The 24258-nt window shown below is 36.2% G+C and overlaps 5 protein-coding genes and 1 non-coding gene across 7 annotated transcripts; 5 read left to right on the top strand and 1 right to left on the bottom strand.

Moving 5' to 3' along the window:
* Nucleotides 1-3180: 3180 nt before the first annotated feature.
* LOC111802634 (transcription factor BEE 3-like) lies at nt 3181-4215 on the bottom strand. The gene is made up of 5 exons (XM_023687066.1): nt 3909-4215; nt 3736-3834; nt 3602-3667; nt 3466-3534; nt 3181-3381 (listed from the first exon to the last, which is right to left on the bottom strand). The coding sequence occupies exons 1-5, from the start codon at nt 4203-4205 to the stop codon at nt 3307-3309; spliced, it is 606 nt and encodes a 201-aa protein (XP_023542834.1). The 5' UTR covers nt 4206-4215; the 3' UTR covers nt 3181-3306.
* Nucleotides 4216-8006: 3791 nt separating this feature from the next.
* LOC111801339 (40S ribosomal protein S7-like) lies at nt 8007-10216 on the top strand. 2 transcript variants are annotated; one of them, XM_023685298.1, is made up of 6 exons: nt 8007-8093; nt 8463-8551; nt 8654-8727; nt 8823-8946; nt 9160-9342; nt 9894-10216. In XM_023685298.1, exons 2-6 carry the CDS (start codon nt 8477-8479, stop codon nt 10011-10013), a joined length of 576 nt encoding a protein of 191 aa, XP_023541066.1. In that variant the 5' UTR covers nt 8007-8093; nt 8463-8476; the 3' UTR covers nt 10014-10216. The 2 variants fall into 2 exon arrangements, with proteins under 2 accessions (XP_023541066.1, XP_023541067.1); XM_023685299.1 differs by lacking the exon at nt 8007-8093 and adding an exon at nt 8201-8219.
* Nucleotides 10217-10860: 644 nt separating this feature from the next.
* LOC111802418 (AMSH-like ubiquitin thioesterase 1) lies at nt 10861-17559 on the top strand. The gene is made up of 14 exons (XM_023686769.1): nt 10861-11209; nt 11796-11860; nt 12266-12341; nt 12420-12599; nt 12715-12782; nt 13045-13150; nt 13220-13266; nt 13515-13845; nt 14090-14179; nt 14288-14350; nt 14450-14524; nt 15825-15887; nt 16865-16917; nt 17025-17559. Exons 1-14 carry the CDS (start codon nt 11096-11098, stop codon nt 17197-17199), a joined length of 1506 nt encoding a protein of 501 aa, XP_023542537.1. The 5' UTR covers nt 10861-11095; the 3' UTR covers nt 17200-17559.
* Nucleotides 17560-19014: 1455 nt separating this feature from the next.
* LOC111802696 lies at nt 19015-19951 on the top strand. Its single transcript, XM_023687156.1, has one exon. It carries the CDS (start codon nt 19146-19148, stop codon nt 19878-19880), a length of 735 nt encoding a protein of 244 aa, XP_023542924.1. The 5' UTR covers nt 19015-19145; the 3' UTR covers nt 19881-19951.
* Nucleotides 19952-20579: 628 nt separating this feature from the next.
* Nucleotides 20580-20651, top strand: TRNAM-CAU. The gene has a single exon. It is a non-coding gene; the product is annotated as a tRNA-Met (tRNA).
* Nucleotides 20652-20723: 72 nt separating this feature from the next.
* LOC111802391 (AP-3 complex subunit delta-like) lies at nt 20724-24157 on the top strand. Its single transcript, XM_023686737.1, has one exon. It carries the CDS (start codon nt 20986-20988, stop codon nt 23920-23922), a length of 2937 nt encoding a protein of 978 aa, XP_023542505.1. The 5' UTR covers nt 20724-20985; the 3' UTR covers nt 23923-24157.
* Nucleotides 24158-24258: the final 101 nt, after the last annotated feature.

Raw genomic sequence — 24258 nt, 5'->3', positions numbered from 1 at the left:
TAGAGTATAATCCGTCTTATTATGATTTAATTAATGATGATTAATTATGAAAACAATTATATCCTAATTTTTCATTTAGTTGACCTAAATTATTTTTAAATAAAAGTATTGTTTATTTATTTATTTCTTTTCAACCATAACCACCATTTGTNAACTATGGCCCAATCACAATAAGCCTCGTGGGCTTAAAGTTTTAGCCCCTTCTGCTGGACTAACCGAAGAGTACTCTAACCGTTTTTTTAATTATTAACTGTAGTTTAATAACTATTTTAGTTTTTTTTTTTTTTTTTTTTTTTTTTTTTTTTTNTACTCTTTTTCCCATGGATGGATAACGCCTGCAAATTTCAACCTCTGCTTAATTTCAATTAATTTACTTAAAAAATAAAATTCCTACTTATATATCATAATCGACAATGAACCAACTAGTGATGATACTGTAAAAACATGTCACCACCCTAAGTTAAATAAATGTATACACACGCATACATCTAAATGTTACCACCAATATGAGCATAACTTAACTTTAAAAAAAATGTCAAATATATTATCAAATTTATAAATTAGTCGACTCATTATAAAAATAATAATAAAAGAATCCAAATTTTCTAATTATTTTAGTTATATATATTGAAATTGAAATGGGCAATATTTTATGATTTATAATTTAAAAAAATGGTGTAAAAAAGGGAATAAAAGAAAAGGCAAGTGGATTTTGTTTTTTAGGTACTAAAAACATGAGTGACGCGTAATTAATAGCATGTCAATTTTGGGGGAAAACGGTGATAAATGGGATTTTTTATTTTTAGGAAATTATTTATTTTATGGGTTGAAAATAATAAAATAAATTAAATAAAAGAAAAAGAGTAGGCGGTCGGTAGGTTGACTCTTTTAAGTATGCAATATTACGTGGTCCCACGCGTTTTGTGGCGCGTAGAGTCACCGGATTAGTAAGTAATTACAAATTTAATTTTATATAAAATTAATAGAAAGGCCCCTGCAGAGATGGTCCCAAGCATTGGGAACCATATTTGGATTTGGTGTGCCATTATTATATAAAATCTCCCAAATTTCCAAACACATTGAACCTCGTAATGCATCATCATCATGCACCCTTTCTCAAAGCACAACAAAATTACACTCATTTTTCATCCATTTTCAATTCTTTTATAATTCCCACTTTTTTATTTAATACAATAATTACAAATATTATAAATTTCATTTTCTCATCTTTTATACATCATTTTAGAATTTTCAATTAAAACTATGGGCTATAATTGGGCCTTTTGGTTGGGCTATAATTTTCTTTTCAACCATAACCACCATTTGTTCTATTTGTTTCCTATTAGTTTTTTTATCTGTCTCTTTGACTTTTGGTGGGGGTGGTCAGCAGCTAGCAGCGTGGCGGTCAATGGTAAGCTCACCATTGTGGTTATAACCGAATAATCCGAACCAACCCAACTCAATGTTTTATAGTTGCTTAGATTGAAAAAACGTCTCACTATCTGAATAAATGGGTTTGGTCTAAAAATTATTAGATCGAGCCCGGAACACATCTATCCACCTTTCCATGCATGTATTTCATGAATTTTAGATATATTCTCATCAAATCAATCCTGAAATAATTTGATTTATTATTATTATTATTATTAATTGAAAGTCGGTGGAAAATTTTCTTTGAAGTCGAACGAAGATTTGACAAAAAAAAAAAAGACAAGATTACATAATTTTCTCTAAAATCTTATCGACCATATATATTCTAGAGTTTATATTTCATTATTGATATATTTATCTAAGTTTAAGGTAAAAATTGATACAATTCGATAAATTTATATAATATATAATAATTTTGATAAAAATGAAAATGTAAATATAATGGTTTAGATTATACTTTTTATTTCACCACATGGATGTTCTTTCTCAATTATTTTAGATACAATGCATCCATCCCTCAATAAATAAAAATGAAATTTCTACAGATAGAGAAATAAATAATTATTGTTTATTTATTTATTTAAAATAATAATAATAATAATAATGATAATAATAATGATAACCCTTCTATAATACAGCCATTCAGTTGATGAATTGGAAGCATGAATGAGATTTGATGTATATGTCGACATGTGGGATCACAAAGGGCTTAGCCTTTTGTCCAAACAGGATTTGGACAACCGACTTGTCGTTCGCAACTGGTTTTGGCTTTTAAAATACCCTATTCAATTTGTCACTGCCAAAACCAAAAGGAATTTTGTCATTTCCATATTTTTACCGACACTTCTGGTTTTTTCCCATGCAACTTGTTCAATTCCCATCTTTTCTATTTGCTCTTTAGTCCTTCAATTCATTGTATTTTACCCTTTGCTCCTTTCATAACATACAAACTCCCTTCACATCATTCATTTCATGTGATTTTACTTTTAAACATTGTCTTCTCCTTCGTTTTCAATATTATCGTGACGTGCGACGTCTTAAACGAGAGATAAATAAATGAATCGAGACTACGTTCAAATGAGAGTGATTTTAAGTGTGTTTAGCTTGAAGCAATTCTATGTTCAGTGACCTCCTAAGAAGCATGTGAGTGAGGACGAAACTTAGTCATTGTGGGAATAATTTTGTAATTTAACAGAAGTACATAACCTAGTCATTGTAACAGCCAAAACCCACCGCTAGTAGATATTATCCGCTTTAGCTCGTTACGTATCACGGTCAACCTTACAGTTTTAAAACGAGTTTGTTAGGGAGATGTTTCCACACCCTCATATGAAATGATTTGTTCCCCTCTTCAACTGATGTGTGATCTAACAGTCATATCGGGAGAGGTTTCTACACCCTCATATGAAATGCTTTGTTCCCCTCTCCAACTGATATGCTATTTTAGAGTCATATCGTAGGGATATAGGAGAATGTCGGCAATATCAAGTTCTAAATCCTGATCCGAAACTTGGACACGTGATGGCTAGAAGAACGATACCCATTTCGCGAAATTATAAATTTTGATGATCACATCACATTAGAAACTCATTAACATGTTGGATCAAGATAATTCTCACATAAATAGCATGATTTAAAGGAGCTATTCATCACCAACCATGTTACATGAACACTCAAAACACTTTTATTGAAGTCCAATCAAGTTAGATTACATTCAATAATTTATTGGATTCACTAACGAAAATGACAATAAGATTGAAAAGAAAAGATATGAAAATGATCTTTTAGAGATTAAAAAGAATCCAGTTCATGATCCTTTAATCACACATAAATTTAAATTTGAAGTATTGGTAACAAATTTTGGTTAAGTTGAAGCTAAGCTTGTTCATATGCTTCGTCTGAGTTGAAGTCATAATAGGAGCTTGCAGCTGTGAGTTTCATAGAAAGAAACTGCACAAGAAACAGGACAACAAAACAAGATCATTAAACAACATTGGTTTATGATGTTTTTCATCTCAAAGTTTGGAGCTTTACCTCAACTTGATTCTGCAAAGACTGCACGTAATTAATTATCTCATCCAACATCACTGCCATTCCCATTGTCTGCACAAAACAACATGTTTGAGAAAACTTGTCATTGTTTTATTCAAACAGCCTCTGTTTTCATTACCTTGTAACATCCTGGTACAATGTCTTGCAAGCATCTCAATCTTTCATTGATTTTGCCTCTTCTTATCTGTTTTTGGGAATGATAATGAGAAACAGAGAAGAAAAAAAACATGAACTTTCTGCAAATTAATTTACCCTTTCGGCTACACTGTGGCTGTCTGTTGCTTGACCTCTTTTGGCTCTAACATGAACCACTCCCCTGCCTTTTTCCGGCTGCTTTCCTCTTCCAGAGCTCTGCAGCCAAGAAAATGGGAACAAACCCATTAAAGTTATGAAATTTGAGAGTAAAATTCAAAGGGGTTTTGTACGTTTTTAGTGTTGATCGCAGTTTCAGAACGCTGAGGTAATGAATTGCCGGAACTGCTTGCAGAAGCGTCAGTTTCAAGCTTTCTTTTCTTGCGCTCAAAAACAGGGGAAGCGAGCTGATTGGCTGGAGAGAAAATTTTGGGGAGATTTTCTCGACGGTTTTCCGGGAATCTGGGAGGAGCAGCGTGGTCGGAAAAGAAACCGTCATTGAACAAAACAGGAATGTTGGAATCGGCTTCCATTAGAGGAAAAGGTGATGGCTTTAAGCTCTGAAAGTTTGGAGTGAACTCAGCAGCCATGGAGGTTTGTTTTTGGATAATGAAGCTGTGAAGCTGATATTATAGTGTATAATTGGGTTTCATACTCAAATTTTAAGTATTTGTAATAAAACAATGAAAATTAAGGGTCTGTCTTGTTGGTCATATGGTCAGTGGTCAAGCTTTTCCCTTCCTAAAATTGGACCCCATATTTCAGGAGCCCTATCCAATAATGATAAGCTTTTTTATTTTTTATTATTTTTTTTCCACTCGCTCCAAACCAATGAAACATTTCTTATAAAGATGCATAAAGTTCTCCGTAACATATGGCGTTTTAAAAATCGTAAGACCGACGGCTATACATAACAAGTAAAAACTAACAATAACTACCCGTGGTGGGTTTGAATTGTTACATTTTTTTTTCAAGTCAATCACTCCACAATAATATTACTATGAAGTTCAACTTTTGAGACTCGAGCGGTTCGAACGGTTCACATTTACAAGAAAATGATAGGAAGTATAGTATTATTATAGGTTAGCTATCCTTTTCAGAGGGTATAAATCACTATTTTGTAGTGGCCTCTTTGTGTTTGTGCATATGTGAAATGAACCTACCCGACATTGATGATAACCAAAGTGAAGCATTTGGAAATGTTAATGTATCGGATCTCCTTACTTTACAACATGTTTTCTTGGTGGGAGAAGTATCAACATCTTCATTAAAAAGTTTTAGTTTCATTCATTGTTATAACAAAGTGTTAATAGCATCTAAACTACAAAAAAATCTAAACTTATCATCTATTAACAACAAAAAAATAAAGCTAATCATCGATCCATATCGGAGAGCGTGACGTGGAAAAGAAAAAAACAAATCTAAACTTGTCGTTCTTTACTAGTTGAGCTGAATTTTTGTCACATTTGTTTTATTGAAGGAAACACTACTTTAGAATTATTACCTGTATTTTAAAACTGTGAGGCTGACGACGCTATATAACAAGCCAAAGTGAACAAATTTACTAGTGGTGGGCTTGGACTATTACAAACGGTATTAGAGCTAAACACCGGGTGGTGTGCCGGTAAGGAAGTTGGCCCCTAAACGGGTGGATTGTGAAGTCTCACATCCGTTGGAGAGGAACGAAGCATTCCTCATAAGGGTGTGAAAACCTCTCCCTACAAGACATGTTTTAAAATCGTGAGGCTGACAACAATATGCAACGGGTCAAAGCGAACAATATTTACTAGCGGTGGGCTTGGACTATTACAAACGGTATTAGAGCCAGACACTGGGGTGGTATGCCAGTAAGGAAGCTGGTCCCCTAAGGGGGTAGATTGTGAAGTCTCACATCCGTTGGAGAGGAACGAAGCATTCCTCACAAGAGTGTGAAAACCTCTCCCTACAAGACATGTTTTAAAATCGTGAGGCTGACAACAATATGCAACGGGTCAAAGCGAACAATATTTACTAGCGGTGGGCTTGGACTATTACAAACGGTATTAGAGCCAGACACTGGGGTGGTATGCCAGTAAGGAAGCTGGTCCCCTAAGGGGGTAGATTGTGAAGTCTCACATCCGTTGGAGAGGAACGAAGCATTCCTCACAAGAGTGTGAAAACCTCTCCCTACAAGACATGTTTTAAAATCGTGAGGCTGACGACAATATGCAACGGGTCAAAGCGAACAATATTTACTAGCGGTGGGCTTGGACTATTACAAACGGTATTAGAGCCAGACACTGGGTGGTGTGCCAGTAAGGAAGCTGGCCCCCTAAGGGGGTGGATTGTGAAGTCTCACATCCGTTGGAGGGAAGGACAAGACATTCCTTATAAGGGTATAGAAACCTCTCCCTATAAGACACGTTTTAATAAGGGTGTAGAAACCTCTCCCTATAAGACACGTTTTAAAATCGTGAGGCTGACAACAATATGTAACGGGTCAAAACGGACAATATCTACTAGCGGTGGGTTTGGACTCTTACACGTTACTAGGACTAGGAGGAAAATATTATGTTAAAGATACTACGAGCTAAAAAACAAACCAAAAAATGGCTATTTTGAAAGATCATCCTTGGGTATGAGTAAGAGTTTGAAAGAGGAGTAATTTGGGAGAAGGGGTAGGTGAGTTATGGCTATGAGTGGCCGCCACCACCACCAGAAATGGCTACCCTTTACAGTGAAGTAATTGAATGAAATGGTCAAAATGTATTTAAGGTAGATTCGAAGGCTACTCAAGGCTAAGGCTAAGGCTAAGGCTAAGGCTAAGGCTACCGCTGCTACTTCAGCCGAATCTGATTTGGTCAAACACAGTATTGATTTCTGAACTGTCAACAAAAATCCACGACGTTCAAGTTAATCATTCATTTCTGTTTTTAACAAACACATGTTGGCCGCCGCTGATCATGCTCCTAATTTGTCTTTGTCACCTGTTAATTCAGTTCTCACAAGGAAATATGAACATATATGATAACAAAGGAGATTTGCAGGCAAGTTTTTAGAACTGGGGCAAAGCTCAAACTAAAACTTAGCTGCAATTAATGCCAACGTATGCGAACCAAGCTGAAAATGGGAGTAAGATTCGGATTATGTTGTTGATCGAATATCTCAAGATAAGAACATTATTTGAGATTCGAATCACTCTACAAGCAAGATCGATCATGTCTAGTTTGAATGATTCTTGTTGATCAAATATCTCAAACACTTGTTTGAGATTCGAATCACTCCACAAACAAGATTGATCATGTCGAGCTTGAATGATTCTACATGCAACCTAAACTACATAGAATTACAAAAACACTTAGCCATTGGCTAAAAAAAAAAAAAACACAAATACTTCTTTTTACTATATTTTACAAGTATGCTTACAAATACAACATACAAAGCTTTATATAGCCTAAAAAATGAAACTATTAAAGACATTTCAATAGTGGTAATATTCATACTTTATGACCATAATTAGCCCTTAGATAAATGTAACCGAAATTAAATAAAAAGTCTTAAAATACATAACTCTAAATTACTCTAAATTGTAACCCACCCAAAATTTATAACAATCAAACACTTCATTCTTCTCCAATGTGACATGAATGGAAACATTTTTTGATAATTTTGACAACATTTTCTTCACATCTTCATTAAAGTATATTGTATGATTAATGTCTTTTAGTTCATATCAGTCCCACTTGACTAATTTAAGAAATGATCATCGGTTTATAAGTAAGAAATACATCCCTATTCGAATAAAGACTTTTAAAAAAGCCCAAAAAACAAAGTCATGAGAGGTTATGCTCAAAGTAGACTAGAGGCGTTACTCTTAACATTCTTCTTGTTCGTCTTCTTGTTTGTTGTCTATAACAATGATAAAACCCTATCTAGAATAAGCTGGCGTTGGGAGATGATGCTTGTTCTCCCGATAACTAATGTTGTTGTAGGGAGAGTGTTTGATCTTCGTTAATACAAAATCTTTAAGATGAAGTATTCCAACACCGTCGAAGCTCGTTGTCTATTGTATAATTTACATAAAATGAAAAGACCGAATAAAATAATATAGTATGGAGACTTCATAATATTCTAATTTTTTTTAATTACAAAATGGTGTGTGATTGATTATATTAATCTTGGTGTAAAACGTGAGTAAATATACATAAGAAATAATTAAAAAAAAAAAACATTATTGAAATATGGGCCAGCTTGAATCTAGGACAAATTGGGCCTGGTCGGAAGACTTTGTATCGAGCCCAATCTACTTTAAATTGGGCTTATTTGGGCCCAATCCAACTACGAACATGTTGTCTCAACCGTCCAATGAATAAGAATAATCTCAGCCTTTGCTTTCTTGGGTTTATAAACAACTCTTCTGCATGAAACCCTAGTCTCCATCGGCTTAAGATTACATTTTCATCCACCGGTAGCCGATCGCAGCCTTCCAGCGCCGTCGAGTATGCTTCTATAACTACAATATTTCCCCATTTTTCTTTGTTATTAGTCTTCAATGCTCTGTTTTCGTATCATTCTAGGAAAATTTTAAGTTCTGTGCACTTTCTTTACTCTGCCAATCGTCTCAGGTTAGTAATTGTTTAGTTTAGTTGCCCTGTTGGACGTAGGAGAAGGTTGATACATTACCGATTAGCGTCGTCTTTGTGAATTGTTCTTGTTTCTCTGATTGATTCCTTGGAACTTCTAGACAGTTGGATTGTAGACTTTTTGTAATCTAACGTCTTCGAAGAAAATCTGTGTTGTTCTTCCGTATTTTAATTCTTTAATCTTATGAGTTCTCTGAGACGAGGTTTTTTCCTCCGTCTTTTCAGCTAGATTTCTCAAGATGTTTACGGCCCTTAAAAAGATCCACAAGGACAAGGATGTTGAACCTTCCGAGTTCGAAGAGACTGTTGCGCAGGTTGTTTTAGTAGAGAACATAAATCTCGGTGTTTTTTTCACTGGTCAACGTTATTGTACCTCCCTCTCCATCTGCCCTTCTCATGATTGCATGTCTATGCAGGCACTCTTTGATTTGGAAAACACCAATTCGGAGCTGAAAAGTGACCTGAAGGATCTGTACATTAATTCAGCGCTGTGAGGGTCATTAGTCGATTTATGTAATATGTTTACCATGTTAATTGGTTTTGATGTTTCTCATTATGCGATTGTTTTGTGTCTCGTGGTTGCAGTCAAGTTGATGTTTCTGGAAACAGGAAGGCCGTTGTTATCTATGTTCCTTTTAGACTGAGGAAGGCATTCCGCAAGATTCAGTTGAGGCTTGTTCGTGAGTTAGAAAAGAAGTTCAGTGGAAAGGTAATTGAAGGTCCATTATTTTTTGTCCTTATCATCACATCTTGCTTTACACCATGACTGAAGAAATATGAATTTGTTAACAGTCAGTTTAGGCATTGACAATTAGAAAGATTCTTTATCTTTTTCTACTATGTTCTCTGGTTTATGGATGAATGGATGAAGTCTAAGGTCTTAAGTTTTCATGCAATAATTTCCCATGTGGTCCTATGTTAGGATGTGATTCTGATTGCTAACCGAAGAATCTTGAGACCTCCAAAGAAGGGCTCAGCAGCCCAAAGGCCTCGCACTCGTACTCTTACCTCTGTTCATGAAGCAATGCTAGAAGATATTGTTTTGCCTGCCGAGATTGTTGGGAAACGAACCAGATACAGGGTTGATGGATCAAAAATCATGAAGGTAAATACATAGCTTAGAATATCGTGTTTTTTTTTTTCATTTTCATCTATGCAGTTAGTATGAAATTGGAAAGATGTATTTCATCAATATTTGGAAAATCATATATATCTTTCACCGTAGGTTTTTAGAATAAAGTTTTGTTACTGATTCTGGGCAATTCAGCAACAAAAATGTATTAGTTAGATTGCATGTTCATATATTAATCCTATCTTTTGCTTCTACTGCTTAGAGGATAAGTTGACTTCACTTGGCTTGTGAACTAAAACTGATGCCAAACTGATTTAAGAACCAATGTACGTTTAATTAAATACAGTATGCTGCATGAAAATTAGAGTTGGGCTATCTTTTATTATAATAGCTGAAGTTTCAAATGTTATCACCATACATAAGATTGCAAGAAGTGTACTTGAGAGCCTGGTTCAAGTTCTTATTAGTACAAATTTTGTATTTGATCGAATTTCAACGGAGAAGGCGAATCCTTCTTTGGAAATGTATTGTTCGTTTATGATGCTCCCATTACAGTTTTTTACTCTTGGTTCTTCTGAATTCAGGTTTTCTTGGACCCTAAGGAGCGGAACAACACGGAGTACAAGTTGGAGAGTTTCTCTGCAGTTTACAGGAAGCTGTCTGGCAAAGATGTTGCCTTCGAGTTCCCAATAGTCGAGGCATAAGATCCTTATCGAATGTGACACCATTTAGATGCATTTAGTTTTGAATCCATTCAAATTTTTGATGTTGAGAACTAGAATCTGTTTTTATTTATATGGTTTTTTAATTTGCGGAAGCGAATTGTTTTATGAATGTATGTTGGTTTTAGTCTGGTAGGGTATGAATGTCTCTATATTTATGAAGTCTTGTTATGTTTAGTGCTAAATTAGTTGAGCCATTTTTCAACTAACCGTACAGGTAAAGAGGCATTTTCTTTTAATAACTATAAAATACATTAACACTATATGATTTAGATCTCTCCTGCGTTCGTCGGAGGAAAAAAAGAAATTATGATTTTCATACTGTCAAATTAACTTGTAAATTAACTTTGCTTTATAGATTGAAAGTAGTTTTTTATTCCTTGAATAATTTATATGACATTATATTTAGATAATTGGTGAAAATTTAGAAAGAAAAACAATAATTTTGAAAAAAGAATATTAAAATTTCTACAATTTTCTTAAAATTTTGACAATTAAGATTTTTCTCATCTGACTTTGTTTAATGGCCATCGATTACGTTGAAAAATGTTAAAAAATTATCGAATAAATTGAAACTTCTAATGATTCATACATATATAATATAATATTTTAATCGAAGTCGACATGAAATTAATTTAACTATTTAAGATTTTTGTGAACTTTTTATTTTATTGTTAAAGTACGCCATTTTAAAAAATAGGAGGAAGGAAGACTTTAAAACCAATATTTTCTTTTAAATTTAAAACCATTTAATTAGTAATTACATCAAAAGAAAAGATAAAAAAAAAAAAAAAGGAAAACTAATTGCCAACGTTTCTTGGTTGCTGCAACCGGAGGCAAACAGCCCCTACGTTTTGACATTTCCGAAACTACCCTCACAATAAAGCTGAAATAACATTCTTCCTGTGTTGACGACCGTACCCGCCATTGAAGATGGCCACAGGTCTTTGCTCTGCAGCTTACTGGTCGGAGTAATGATCTAGGTTATCAGATCACGGGAAATGGTTCTTTTTCTCTCGAAACCAAACCCAAGTTGACAACAGTTCTCTTCAAAGGGAAACAGAATGAGATCTTCTTCGGAAAGAATCAACATCGCCGCCTGTACCCGCCGGCTCAACGTTGACAACCGATTTCCTCTTCGTTATTACTATCGAATCGCCGATAATATTTTGAAACAGGTAACTCTGCCCCTTGAGTTTCGTTTTTTTTTCTTTTTTCTTTTTTCTTTATTTATTTATTTTAAATTTTGCACACCATCACAAAATTGGGATTGTTTTGACGAGCGTTTAATTTCGGAGGGCTCTTGATTGAATATCATTTTCTGTGCCGAATTTAGTTGAGAAATGGAACAAGGCTGTTTGAATTATTATATTTTTGGTACAGTACTTTCTTAATAGCATACCGAAGTGCTTCGGGAGAAATTAATAGACTGGCCGTCAATGAATATACCAATGTTGTTCGGAGTCGATATTCCAAAAAACGATGATACATGTGGGCAATTTCATGGCTATGTTGAGCGCTGTGTAGTGTATTGGATGAGTCGCTAAGTAGCTTGAAGTATGGCGTGCAAAGTTTTGTAAGTTTTGTTTGACAAGAAAGCATATTTGTTTTAAGTTAGACATGGGTGCTTAGCTAGGGGAGCTGGTTTGCTTTTAAGTTGTATGCCGCTACGAATAGAGTATGGAATTCCCTCGCCTGTTTGACTACATATTCTTGTTCTTTTGTCCAAGTAATTCACTGCCTAACCCAATTTATACATTGCAGGCTGACATCTTTCGAGCAGAGAAGAACATAATTGATCTTTATGTCATGTTAATGAGATTTTCGAGGTAAAAAAACAAAAAATTAATGTCATCGAGTTCTCATGAAATTATAATTTAGTCGTTAAGGGAACTCGTGTAACTGACATGTTGATATGTTTTAAAGAAGATTTACAGAATTGATTTAGCCAGTATGCTAGAGTTGGTTTGTAACTAGCTACTTTAGTTATTATTGTAGTCAGTTTGCATGTACCTCATCTACATTTCAGTTCAAGAAATGAGAGATTGGTTTCTCTTCATTATTTGTCTCCCTCTTTCCTTTTGTTTTTTTTTAAGGGTATGTAGTTTGTGCTATGCATAAAATTTTACGGAACCTAGCTTTCTTTAACTGCGCTTCTGATTAGATTATGTTAGGTGTTCCATTCAGTATCAAGAATAACTCTGAATTACGTTTGGTTTTTTTTCATGCACCAGTTTGATCACTGAGACAATACCTCGTCATTGGGAGTATGGAACAACTCTTAAATCCCAAAAAAATTATTTTAGAAAGGTAAGTTCTGCCTTCCGTGTAAACTACAAGTACTGCATTTGTGTTGGTGCATTACATCAACTTAGTTTGTATATGCAGAGGCTATTGGATGCTTTGAGCGAGCTTGAAGAATTGAAGCCAGCAGTTCAAAGAAAGGTCGATGAAATAAATGGAAAACAAAGAAATCAAGTCAATGGGTGGCGTAATCAGCAACAAAATGGCTCATTGGGATGGCAGTCTGGTGGAAAGCAATATCTTACTGATAACAGTGCAGCTAAGGTATAGTCGTGTTGTTACCTAAATTTATATGTTCTTACAAGAATTAGACCATTGCCCTTTGTGGTAGCATATCGAAGCAATACTGCTATTTTATGTGCTGTCTTTTCTCTCACAGGCTGGTAGATCAGCTGCTAGAGAAATTACTCGGCAGGGTTCAGGGCCTCAACAATTTTCATATTCCAGGTTCATGGATAAGAAATTTTGCAGTTTGTGCATGTTTAGATGTTTTCAATTTTGTCTTCTAATTCTTCTATTTAACATCGTATAAGCTTTACAATATGTAGCATCTGTTTATTTACTATTCATTTTTTTATTCACGCAAGTATTACAGAAATATTTATGTTTTTTTTTTTTTAATGCTACACGAATCTTGTTAATGAGTATGGTTGATGTCAATACTATACAATCTTTGTTTTCCTCATCCCTCATATTTGTATACTTGTAGATCTATCCATATTCCACTCCCAAAGGAGGAAACATTATCCCGTCATTCTATTTTGGGTCCCAATGGACTTCATGGCCAGTGGCAACCACCAATCGTTGATAAAGGGGTAGGTTCATACTAGAGATTTTTTGAGGGAGTTTCCTCATAAACATACTGATTGGTCTTGTCAATGTAGGTCCAATATCCACGCATTTTGGATCTATCTCCTGTTGAAATTCCAAGGTTTGTCTTATAATCATGTTTTTGAAAGGTCCAGCTTTTTGTTACCTGCAACTACATTAAATTGCTAAATGTGCTCAAGTCATTCCCTGTTAGGCCGATATGTACAATCAAGTTCTTACAGTTTCCAGTCTTGCCTCCATGCCTCTGGTTTCGAAAGATTTTATTATCATCATATTTTGTTTCATATGGAAAGGAATTTCCCTCTATTGATTTGTTACACTTTTTTCCTCCATGTTTGATATAAACAGCTTACAACAATCCATAGAAACCAAACTTACAATAGGAAAAGATCTTGGAAACTTGGAAAAAGACAGATCTGATATAGACCCAATCTGCACTCAGAATGAAGATCGCAAGGTTCACAATACCATGGAAACAGATTCCTTAATCTCCTTTGAAAAAGTTGAAATGCCTGCCCCTATTGAAATTGTGCGACAGCCTTCTCCTCCACCTGTGCTTGCTGAAGTACAGGACCTAATACCTGCAATGTCACCTCAAGTTCCCGAGGTAGAATGCACACGTGATACTTCATTGTCAGATAAATTTGTTCATCCAGAAGCTTCTTTGCAATTGCACATTGTAAGTTACTGACCCTTGTTTGTTGTTTCATTTTATATGCCTATATTGTTCAGTTCTAACGGGAATAGGTGACAAATTATGAAAAGAGCCGTCCGTAACCATAGCAAGGCCTGTCTGTTATTTGTTAAATTGTGTGTATATGAAAGATACTTCATTCTTTAATGAATATTTGGAAAATTTAGGGGCATTTTGTCTTTATGGAGGTTTAGATTGTGTTTCATCCTAGCAATTTCTCTTTTTGCAGTCAACTACGATGATGGAGAACTTCATGAGGCTAGCCAAGTCAAATACTGCCAAGAATTTAGAAACGTGTGGTGTTCTTGCCGGTTCACTTGTATGTTTTACTATTTCTATAACCTGCAAATATTTACAACTTTTATCATCATTGGCTGTTCATTTGCAACGCTAGATCAAAGTTTAACAAGTTATCCTCTTTTTGCAGAAAAACAGAACATTTTATGTCACTGCACTCATCATTCCAAAGCAGGAATCAACATCAGATACTGTATGTCTATGTGAACTTTGTTTATTAGATACTGTTTCATGTGCATCTTATTCATCTAATGATTATATAATATTAAAATATCAATCATCTGATCATCAGTGTCAGACAACAAATGAGGAAGAGATATTTGAAGTGCAGGATAAGCGCTCTCTGTTCCCACTTGGGTGGATTCATGTAAGAATTCTGGTTTCTTACTATAGTTGATCGTCTAATTATTCTACTTGGGATTGTTTTATTAGCATGTTTTTTAGGTCTGTTTTTGCAGTACTTTTCTGAACTCTTTGATAGATTAGAATTCATTTTCAAGTTCAAGTCTACAGATTTATTTCCTTTCAAGCATGACACGTTCTTAAAATAGACTGTAAACCATGATAATAAATGTTGTAAAAACGACATTTCTATTTATCATTCTTACCGGCTTTCAGATTTAAAATACAGTTGAGGGTGACATATATCATATGGACATGCCAAAAGTTTGTGATGTAATATCTCTCATCTAGAAGGCTCTTCAGTTTTTCTATCAATATGTTAAGGATATTAATAGCTTCCTCTAGGTATATGACGTTAGCCTGTCATGTGAGTTTTTTTTTTTTTTTGTAAGTTTGTGTACTAGTATACATTTCGAACACGTCAATTGCTACTATTAAATTATATCAAGGAGAGTAGTTTATGAGGGCCAGGCAGTTGTTTACATTTTTTTTAAAAAACATTATTATTATTTTTTAATCATATTTAAGAAATAAAAAAGAAATACGGACAATAAATAGACAAGGGAGATAAGGTATCCTCCCATCTTAAAGCCAGAGATTACAAAAAAAAAAAAAAAAAAAAAAAAAAAAAAAAAAAAAAAAAAAAAAAAAAAAAAAANTCATAGAGATTTATGTTGTTTTAAATAAATTTTATTTAACTTTGCAAGAAATTCTCTCCACCCCTGAAAACCCTTCTCTAATCAAACCTCCCAAAAAAAGGCCTTGATTACAGTAACTCCATATAGACTTAACTTTTATCTTTGGTAGGACGACCAGTCAATGAAGAGTAACAAAAATCTCTACCTGATGATAAAAAACCCACATGATATTGAACAGTTCAGGATTTCCACCAAAACCTGCTAGGAAATAGAACAGAAAATCGACAGATGATTTGGAAGTTTGAGATAGAAAACCAAGATTACTTTTGAGTGCCAACAAATGTTTGAGTATATGCATAAATTGCGACTGAACTTCTATTCCTAAGTGAATAATTTTTTCAGGTGAAAGAGTTTTGAGTTTCAAATTTAAATCGTGTTTAGTGAGGAATGTCCGGTTGACTGTTCATACATGACATGGATGATTGTTTGTTTCTAACATGTTTATTGATTTTCAGTGCTAGTGTAATTAATGCAGTTTTCAATTTTATATTAGCTCTATATGTGCGTGAATTATGAATGCTAAGTCTATTATATATCTTTTCATTATTCCTTTTGTGTTATTTCCAGACACATCCTACACAGTCATGCTTCATGTCGTCGGTTGATGTTCACACACATTACTCATATCAGGTAACTCATTTTCTTGCATAAGAAAAGTTAACGTGTTGGATGCAGAGGAGTACTTGATAAACGAACTCAACTTCCCTGTTGCATAAATTATCACTATAACAGTTTGTAGAATTCATTTTTCTTTGTCCTTTTACCCCCAATTTTCAGTTGATTTGTGGTCTATCTGATATCAATCTCCTTTTTGCTAGGATAGTTTCAGGAAAATGCCTGCCTTTGCAATTTGGTAGCCAGATCCTTTTTCTTCTGAAAATTCTCTAACCTTAATTAATCCTGAACTGCTTGAAGTAGTTTTAATGAGAGATGAAAGACGTAGAAAGTCACGTTATTGCTCTTCCCTTTTTACTTCTACTTTTCATTTTTGACTCCTTCGTGACTTGTGGGACGTTGGTTTTGCTTGCTTAGATGATCAATAGTAAACTGCAACGTTTTGGAGCTTACTTCTGCTGGCTTCGAAAAGCATATACATGTTTAAGGAATGACTATGAAATGCACTCCCTTGATTATGTTCGAGTATAAGTATACTTTCAATGATTAGGATATGAATTTAATACCCATTCACTTTTAAAAACAAAGTTTAGTCCCTATTCCCTCCCGCCCCTGCTGTCTCAGGAAAATTTCTCCAGTAAGTTCCCATGTCCATGGTCTTGCTTGTCATAGGGTCTTGTCTCGGGGAACTTTCCTTCTGGCGGTGGTGGTGGTGGGGGGTGGGAAGGGAAAAGGGTCGGGTGGATAATCCAAGTTGAATCAAGAGTTATTTTAGGGGAGAGAGGAAGGGCGGGTCATTGTGAAAAAGGAGAGAAGGAGAGAAAGACTTGGCATGGACGAAAAAAAAAAGTTGCATATGCAAAGTCACTACAAACTCGGGGAGTGAGGACACGTGTTGATTCTTGCTAGATCACATGAAATTATAAATTTCTTACAATCTTTTAATTCCTACGCTGTTGCTATTGAAGCTCATGTAGATCCTCAATCTCCAGGTAATGTTGCCTGAAGCTGTTGCAATTGTGATGGCTCCCAAGGATAGTGCAAGGTATGATCATAAATCAAAATCTTTACCTAGATAGGATTTCACTAATCATTATACGTTGGAACTCTCTTAACCTTTTCTTCTAAGAGTCTCTACCTTGACATGAACAGAAACCATGGCATTTTCCGGCTGACAACCCCTGGTGGCATGTCAATTATTCGGCAATGCCAACAACGTGGCTTTCACTCACATAATCAGCCTCCTGATGGCGGACCCATTTACAAAACCTGTACAGATGTATACATGGACCCCAATTTGAAATTTGATGTCATTGATCTTCGATGATCACAACATTTCAAACCGGTATTTTTGTTGCATTGAAGCAACATAATTGTTCAATTCGTACAGATCTGAAGTTCAACTAATAGAGGCAAGCTCCTTTAACTTTGTTCATACACATCTTCACCTCCGGAGGTAATATTGGTCAATCTTCTTTTAGCTTAAGCTTTTGTGTACTAAGTGATTGCGCAATAGTTAGGAAAGAGATTTCATCCAAAACAATACGGACATGTTTGCGTTGTCTTAATGAGGAATTCTACACCTTACAAATGGCCTTAGGATCAGAATTTGAGGAAACGGGTCATGTTAATTGTTATCTTATGATGGATACATATTTTGATTCCTTTGGGTATGCTGTTCATTTCATTTGTGCCTAAGTTGGCCTTTTCTCTTCCATGTTCTAAGTGTCCAATTCTCATACAGTCTCTGAATGATGAATGCCTTAGTAAAGAGTTCAACCAATCCCACTACTTTGGTCATCAGAAGGCTACCCTCCTCCATTGAAACAGGCATGACATGTCAGAAATGGTACTCTACCTGTGATCGTTGAATGATTCAACATGAAGGGTTATAGGTTGTTTTTGAGACCAAGACAGTGATAGAATCCCTTTGGAAGGGGTCTCCCATTGCCAGTTTAACCACCAAAACACCACACTCCCAGCACATCAGTTTTGAAACTGATAACACATTTTGTTTTCTTCTCTCGTTCTGGTCTTCATGGTTATGTCCTCTGCATCATTGCTCTCTTAACCCATCCTCTTATTCTCTATAACATGACAGCAAGATGAGGATGGCAGTTGGCTGGTGGGTTACAGGGTTGCAGTTGAGGACTGTTTCATCCAACTTTTTTGCCCTTTTTCCCTCTTGGACCCCCTCAACCAAGATTGCACAAATGGAAAGTTATCTGGGGCTCGAATAAAAAGAAAGGAATTCAGTGATTATAAGGATATAATGGTTAAGGATCCTTTTCGGTGATTTAATTGTAGAAACTCCAAAGTTATGTGTGCTTCATTTGGAGCAATTTTATGTTAGACGACTTATTGAAACATGTTAAAAAATGACATGTATTGGTCTGTAGGAATAATCTTTTCTCTTAGAAATAATTCAAAACAAATAGATAACATGGTCATATTGCATGGAGTGCGAACGAATGCTAGAGTTATCCGGTATCGAATTTGAATTTCAAATCAATCCTAGACGAAGAATCACAATTGACCAAGTAAATCATTAGAGACAACTTTGTTAGCTAAATCCAATGCAACCTCTTACCTCAAAAGTCAACTCCAAATATATTATTAGCTTTAATCATATAAGGGGTTTGACTTACTTCTACCTCAAATAAACTATGTAACCTTCACATTTAAGACTCCACAAAACAGAACAACAATCACTTTCAATATAAACCTAAGACGTTACATTAATACATTATTTTAGAGTTTATGTTAGTTGAACTATCTTTACCTAACACATACCATTCGTGCCTAAGAGCTAAAATGTCTATGTCGATTCGTCTTATGATCCATCTCTTCCTCAAAACCCAATTCTTAGATTTTCCTTAATTTTCACAGCATTTTTTCATCTGGGTTTGTGTTGTTTTTCCTTACCCTTTCTATTAATCTGTGTTTTGGGGTTCCATTTGAAGCTTCAAAGGTGTGCAAAACAACAAAAGTTCCCTGATATTCTTGACTGATTCGAGCAATTCTTGTCTCACTTACCACTTCCCTCTCTTCACTGACAAATTTCCAGATTCCATATGCTTCATTTCCTCTGTAGAATTAGCACATTGAGGCGCTGAATCTCCGCTTTTTTTTGGACTCCTTTTCCTTCTTCCTTCAACCCTCTCCAACACACATCCTATTATTTTATTTACCTCCTTCTTTAACTTTCCTTCCTTCCTCACCCACATTCCCACTTCTCCTTTCTCTCAACCCTGGTGGTCGAGAGCTAACACCATGTGCTCCGAAACAACCTCGCCAAGGATATCGTTTTCCCACTATCTCCTCGGCGAGGGCGGCCTGCCGATCGAGCACAGGCTGCCGGACATAACATTGCTGGATTCAAATCTAGACTTCAAGTTCAGCATCAGCATAGAACATGAATCTTCCACTGCAGATGAGCTGTTCAGCAATGGAATCATCCTTCCCATCAAAGATGAATCCCATAAGGCATCTCATCCTTTTGAGGTTCCTTTCACAGCCTCACTCCCTCCTCTCCCTCCCAAACAGAATTCAAAGCACACACTCAAGAAAATCAGAGTGGTAAATGATTCATCTTCTTCACATCAGTTAGAACAGAGAGATGCAGAGTCCAAATCCTTTTGGGGATCCAAAAGAAGTAGCAGTATCAACTTTGAAGGTAAAAGAACATCTCTTTGCCCTCTCCCGCTTTTATCACGAAGCATTTCAACTGGGTCAGACTCAAATCCAAAGTCCAAAAAGCACAAAGATTCACAGAAGCAAATTTCTCAGAAGCAGTACTCAACATCGATGAGAAAGTCATCATCACCGCCGCCGCCGCCGCCGTCATTAAATCAATATCCAACAAATGTAAGGCCTCAGATGTGCAAGAATCCAGGAGGGGTTTATGGCAATTACCATTACATTGGGTCTGTGTTGAATGTGCCGCCAAAGTTCTTCGGTTTTGGTTCACTTCTGCTATGTGGGATAGACAGAAAGAGTAAGAAATGATCTGTTCTTCATTTTCTATTTCATTTTTTTCTTCTTCTTCTTCTGAGTTCAATCTATGGGTGGCTTTTCCATGGTTTCTTGTCACTTTTTGTGCATTATTCCATGGGGAATTATGTGGAAATATAAATTAACATAAAAGAAATGGGAAAAAAAGACTCATTTCTGCTTCAACTTTCTTCCTACAAAAATATTACTTAAATCAAAGAGTTAACTTTTATTTATATACATATATGACATCATAAATATTATCTTTATTAAGAATTTTTTTTTAGGTAATACGAGAATTAAAAAATTATATGATGTCTGAGTAAACAAGGGATGTATAAATGAACCGATACCACGACAACATGACAGTTAAAAAAAGGGTTTGATAGTTATACTAGTGCATATTCTTTTTTATTGATTTAATTGTGTTCGGCCGAACCGATAATTTTCTAGGAATTTTTCTAAAATAAAAAGATAAAAATGGTAAAGGTGGAGGATGTTAAAATGTAAAAATAAGATAATTAATTTTAAGATATTAAATTGAAAGGGTTAGTGTACGAAATTCAAAGTTGGCAGTGTTAATATTATTAAAAGTGTTAGGAATAAATTTCAACATCGAATATCACGTAAACTGAACAAACACGTGAAATTATTTGTTGTATATTTAAAAATTCATAATTCAATTATTTTATTAATTTACGTACAAATCAACAAATCAGAGTGGCGCAGCGGAAGCGTGGTGGGCCCATAACCCACAGGTCCCAGGATCGAAACCTGGCTCTGATAACTTCCTTTTTTTTCTTTTCGGACTTTTTGAATCTCGCTGTACCCGATGACCCACAGGTCCAGTAGCCCACATTCCCAATCTGTCGTCTGCGTTGGACTTGAACGTGATCGGAACTCAGTTCCAAAACCCAAATCGAGATCATTGTTCCTTCCAGATTTCGTAATTTTGATTCAGAAAAGCCTGCAGCAATCTGTTTTCCTTCTTCCTCCGTTTATGGAATCCAGCTCTACTGTATATGGAATCGATTTTCCTTCGTTTTCTCATCTTTCCCCTATTACCACCCATTCAGCCATGAAATTTTAGCCATTAGAGTGAGCAATTTCATCTCTATCAATGGCGGGTTCCTCTCTTATGGACAATCTCTTCCAGCGAACTCTCGATGACCTTATCAAAGGCCTCCGCCTCCAACTCCTCGGAGAGTCTGCTTTTATTACCAAGGCCATGGATGAGATTCGGCGCGAGATCAAATCTACGGACCCTCAAACTAAGGCCACCGCTTTGCAAAAGCTCTCCTATCTAAACTGCCTTCACGGCATCGATATGAATTGGGCTGCTTTCCATGTCGTCGAGGTTATGTCATCCTCTCGCTTCGTCCAAAAGAAGGCCGGCTACCTCGCTGCATCCCAATCCTTTCACGAAGCCACACCAGTTCTCCTCCTCATCACCAACCAGCTCCGGAAGGATTTAACTAGCACCAATGAATTCGAGGTTAGCCTTGCTCTCGATTGTTTGTCTAGAATTGCAACTATTGATCTTGCCAGAGACTTAACCCCTGAGATTTTTACATTGCTGTCGAGTAGTAAGGTTTTTGTTAGAAAGAAGGCAATTGGTGCGGTTTTGAGGGTTTTTGGGAAATACCCTGATGCTGTTAGGGTGTGTTTCAAGCGTTTGGTTGAGAATTTAGACAGTTCGGATCCTCGGATTTTGTCTGCAGTTGTTGGGGTCTTTTGTGAGCTTGCTTCACAGGACCCTGCTTCTTATCTTCCATTGGCACCCGAGTTTTACAGGATTTTAGTCGATAGCAAGAACAATTGGGTTCTGATTAAGATCTTGAAGATATTTTCAAATTTAGCTCCATTAGAGCCAAGATTGGCTAGGAAAATTGTTGAGCCTATAACTGAGCATATGAGAAAAACATTGGCGAAGTTATTGCTGTTTGAATGCATTAGAACAGTGGTGACCAGCTTGTCTGACTTCGAATCAGCAGTTAAACTTGCTGTTGAGAAGACTCGAGAGTTTTTGGTTGATGATGATCCTAATCTTAAGTATCTTGGATTGCATGCTCTTTCAATCCTTGTGCCAAAACACTCATGGGCTGTTCTTGAGAATAAGGAGGTTGTAATTAAATCTCTAAGTGATGTGGATCCAAATGTTAAACTCGAGTCCTTGCGGCTTGTGATGGCTATGGTTTCTGAGAATAATTTAGCTGAAATATGCAGAGTTTTGGTGAATCTTGCTCTTAAATCTGATCCTTGTTTTTGTAATGAAATTCTTGGGTCCATATTAGCTGCGTGTGGGGAAAATGTATATGAAATCATCATCGACTTCGATTGGTATGTGTCGCTTCTTGGAGAAATGTCAAGGATCCCACAATGCAGAAAGGGGGAGGAAATTGAAAATCAGCTTGTAGATATTGGTACGAGGGTCAAGGATGCAAGACCTACTCTTGTCATGGTTGGCCGTGATCTGCTGATCGATCCAGCGTTACTCGGTAATCCTTTCATGCATAGAATACTATCAGCTGCTGCTTGGGTGTCAGGAGAGTACGTGCAATTTTCAGGCAAGCCATTCGAACTCCTCGAGGCACTGTTACAGCCTCGCACCAATCTCTTGCCGCCATCAGTTAGAGCGGTTTACGTTCAGTCAGCGTTTAAGGTGTCGGTTTTTTGTTTAAATTCTTACATTCAAGAGCCAATCATTGACTCCTCTTCATATGTTGATAATCTGGTTGACAGATGTTCCGAATCTATCTCTGTAAGAGAATGTCAGGATGCTTCTGTTTTAGGTTCGTGTGATACTTCTGATCTTCGTGAACGAGATGAAGCGTTCAACCCGAGGCGGTCTAATCAATCGCCCAAAGTTACTTTCTCTGAAAATAATAAGCAGACACTGTCTCGTGTCCCGACATGTACATCTGCATCGTTAGAGGATAATACTTCATCTCTTGGATCAATCATTGAATTGTTGAATTTTATTCAATTTTCTTTGAGCCCTTTAACTTGGAGCCATGATGTTGAATTACTTGAGAGATCTAGAAACTTGCTCAATTTTATTGAGTTAATTAGGAAGCAAATGCCTGATGGTCTAAATCAAAAGGCTGCTGGGAGTTCAGAAATGGAACTTGCTGAAATCTCTGAAATAATTGAACTGATTGTTGACTCCTTCTCCAATGACTTCGGCCCGATCTCGATAAATGCTCAAGAAAGGGTTCCGATTCCTAAAGGATTGATACTCGAGGAGAATCTTGACGACTTGGAAATGGTTTGCAGAGATATTCAGTTACCAGAAGGGTCCTTTTCTTTTGAATTTTCTCACCGTGAGGAAAGGGTCGATTCGTCTATAGTATCTCAACAGAGCCAGCAAGAGTCTGAATCCTCGAACGCAACCACATCTCTTCTCTCCGAGCACCGTAAGCGTCATGGACTGTATTATCTTCCGTCAGATAAGACTGATGATGCATCTAATGATTATCCACCGGCCAATGAACTCAAGTTAGAAGATCATCTGGATGATGACGCTGCCCACCTTGTTGAGCTTGCAGAACGGTCACTTGCGCTAAAGAAAAAGTCTAATTCAGCCAAGCCTAGGCCTGTGGTGGTGAGATTGGAGGAAGGAGATGAATTGCCAGTTATGAGGAAGAAGCCCCAGTTGAAGGACGAAGAGCTTTCCGACGCAGTACGACATGTTCTTGAAGGTAGCGATGCGAGGCCTACTTCCTCACAAACAAAACAATCTTCCAAAGCATCTAGCAGGAGAAAAGGAAAGGAGAAACAGGATGCTGATAATGTTTCTGAATCAAAAGAAAACTTGGGTGATGTTGAAGAGCAATCCAATAAGATAGATACAACAAGTTCAAGAAGAACACATCGACATCATGGAAAAGATGGGAAGCAATCAGGTGTAGAAAAGAGTAGTGAGAAAAAGGATCAGGCTCATAAGAAAGGCAAGCGAACAAGTAGTCAGCGGCACGGTAGGCGTAAAGCTACACAAATTGGGGATGCTCCATTACCTGTAACTTCACAGACAGTTATACCCGATTTCCTTTTATAGCTCGAAAAACCCGAGTCAGGTTTGCTGCAGATTATCCCAGCATCAATGATTGGTTTGGTTTCCAAATTCTCATGTGCCATGGTTAGTTCTGCTGTAAAAATTTATTGATTTTTTGGTGCATGTTTGGTTGGATTCATATGTTACAGAATGGATGTCCATTTCAGAAACAGAGTTTCAAAGTTGGGATTATCTTGTTTCTGGTATTAATGTGAAGCATTTTTTGATAGTTTGAGTATATATTTGTAGTGTTGGTCTCAAATTTAAGACAGTGGAGCATTTTTTTTTTTTGTTGATAATTTGAGCATATATTAGTGATGGTTTCAAAGTGAAGCATGT

The sequence above is a fragment of the Cucurbita pepo genome, chromosome LG09, assembly GCF_002806865.2.
Source record: "Cucurbita pepo subsp. pepo cultivar mu-cu-16 chromosome LG09, ASM280686v2, whole genome shotgun sequence".
NCBI classification, from domain to species: Eukaryota; Viridiplantae; Streptophyta; class Magnoliopsida; order Cucurbitales; family Cucurbitaceae; genus Cucurbita; species Cucurbita pepo.
This window is presented reverse-complemented; position numbering and strand designations above follow the sequence as displayed.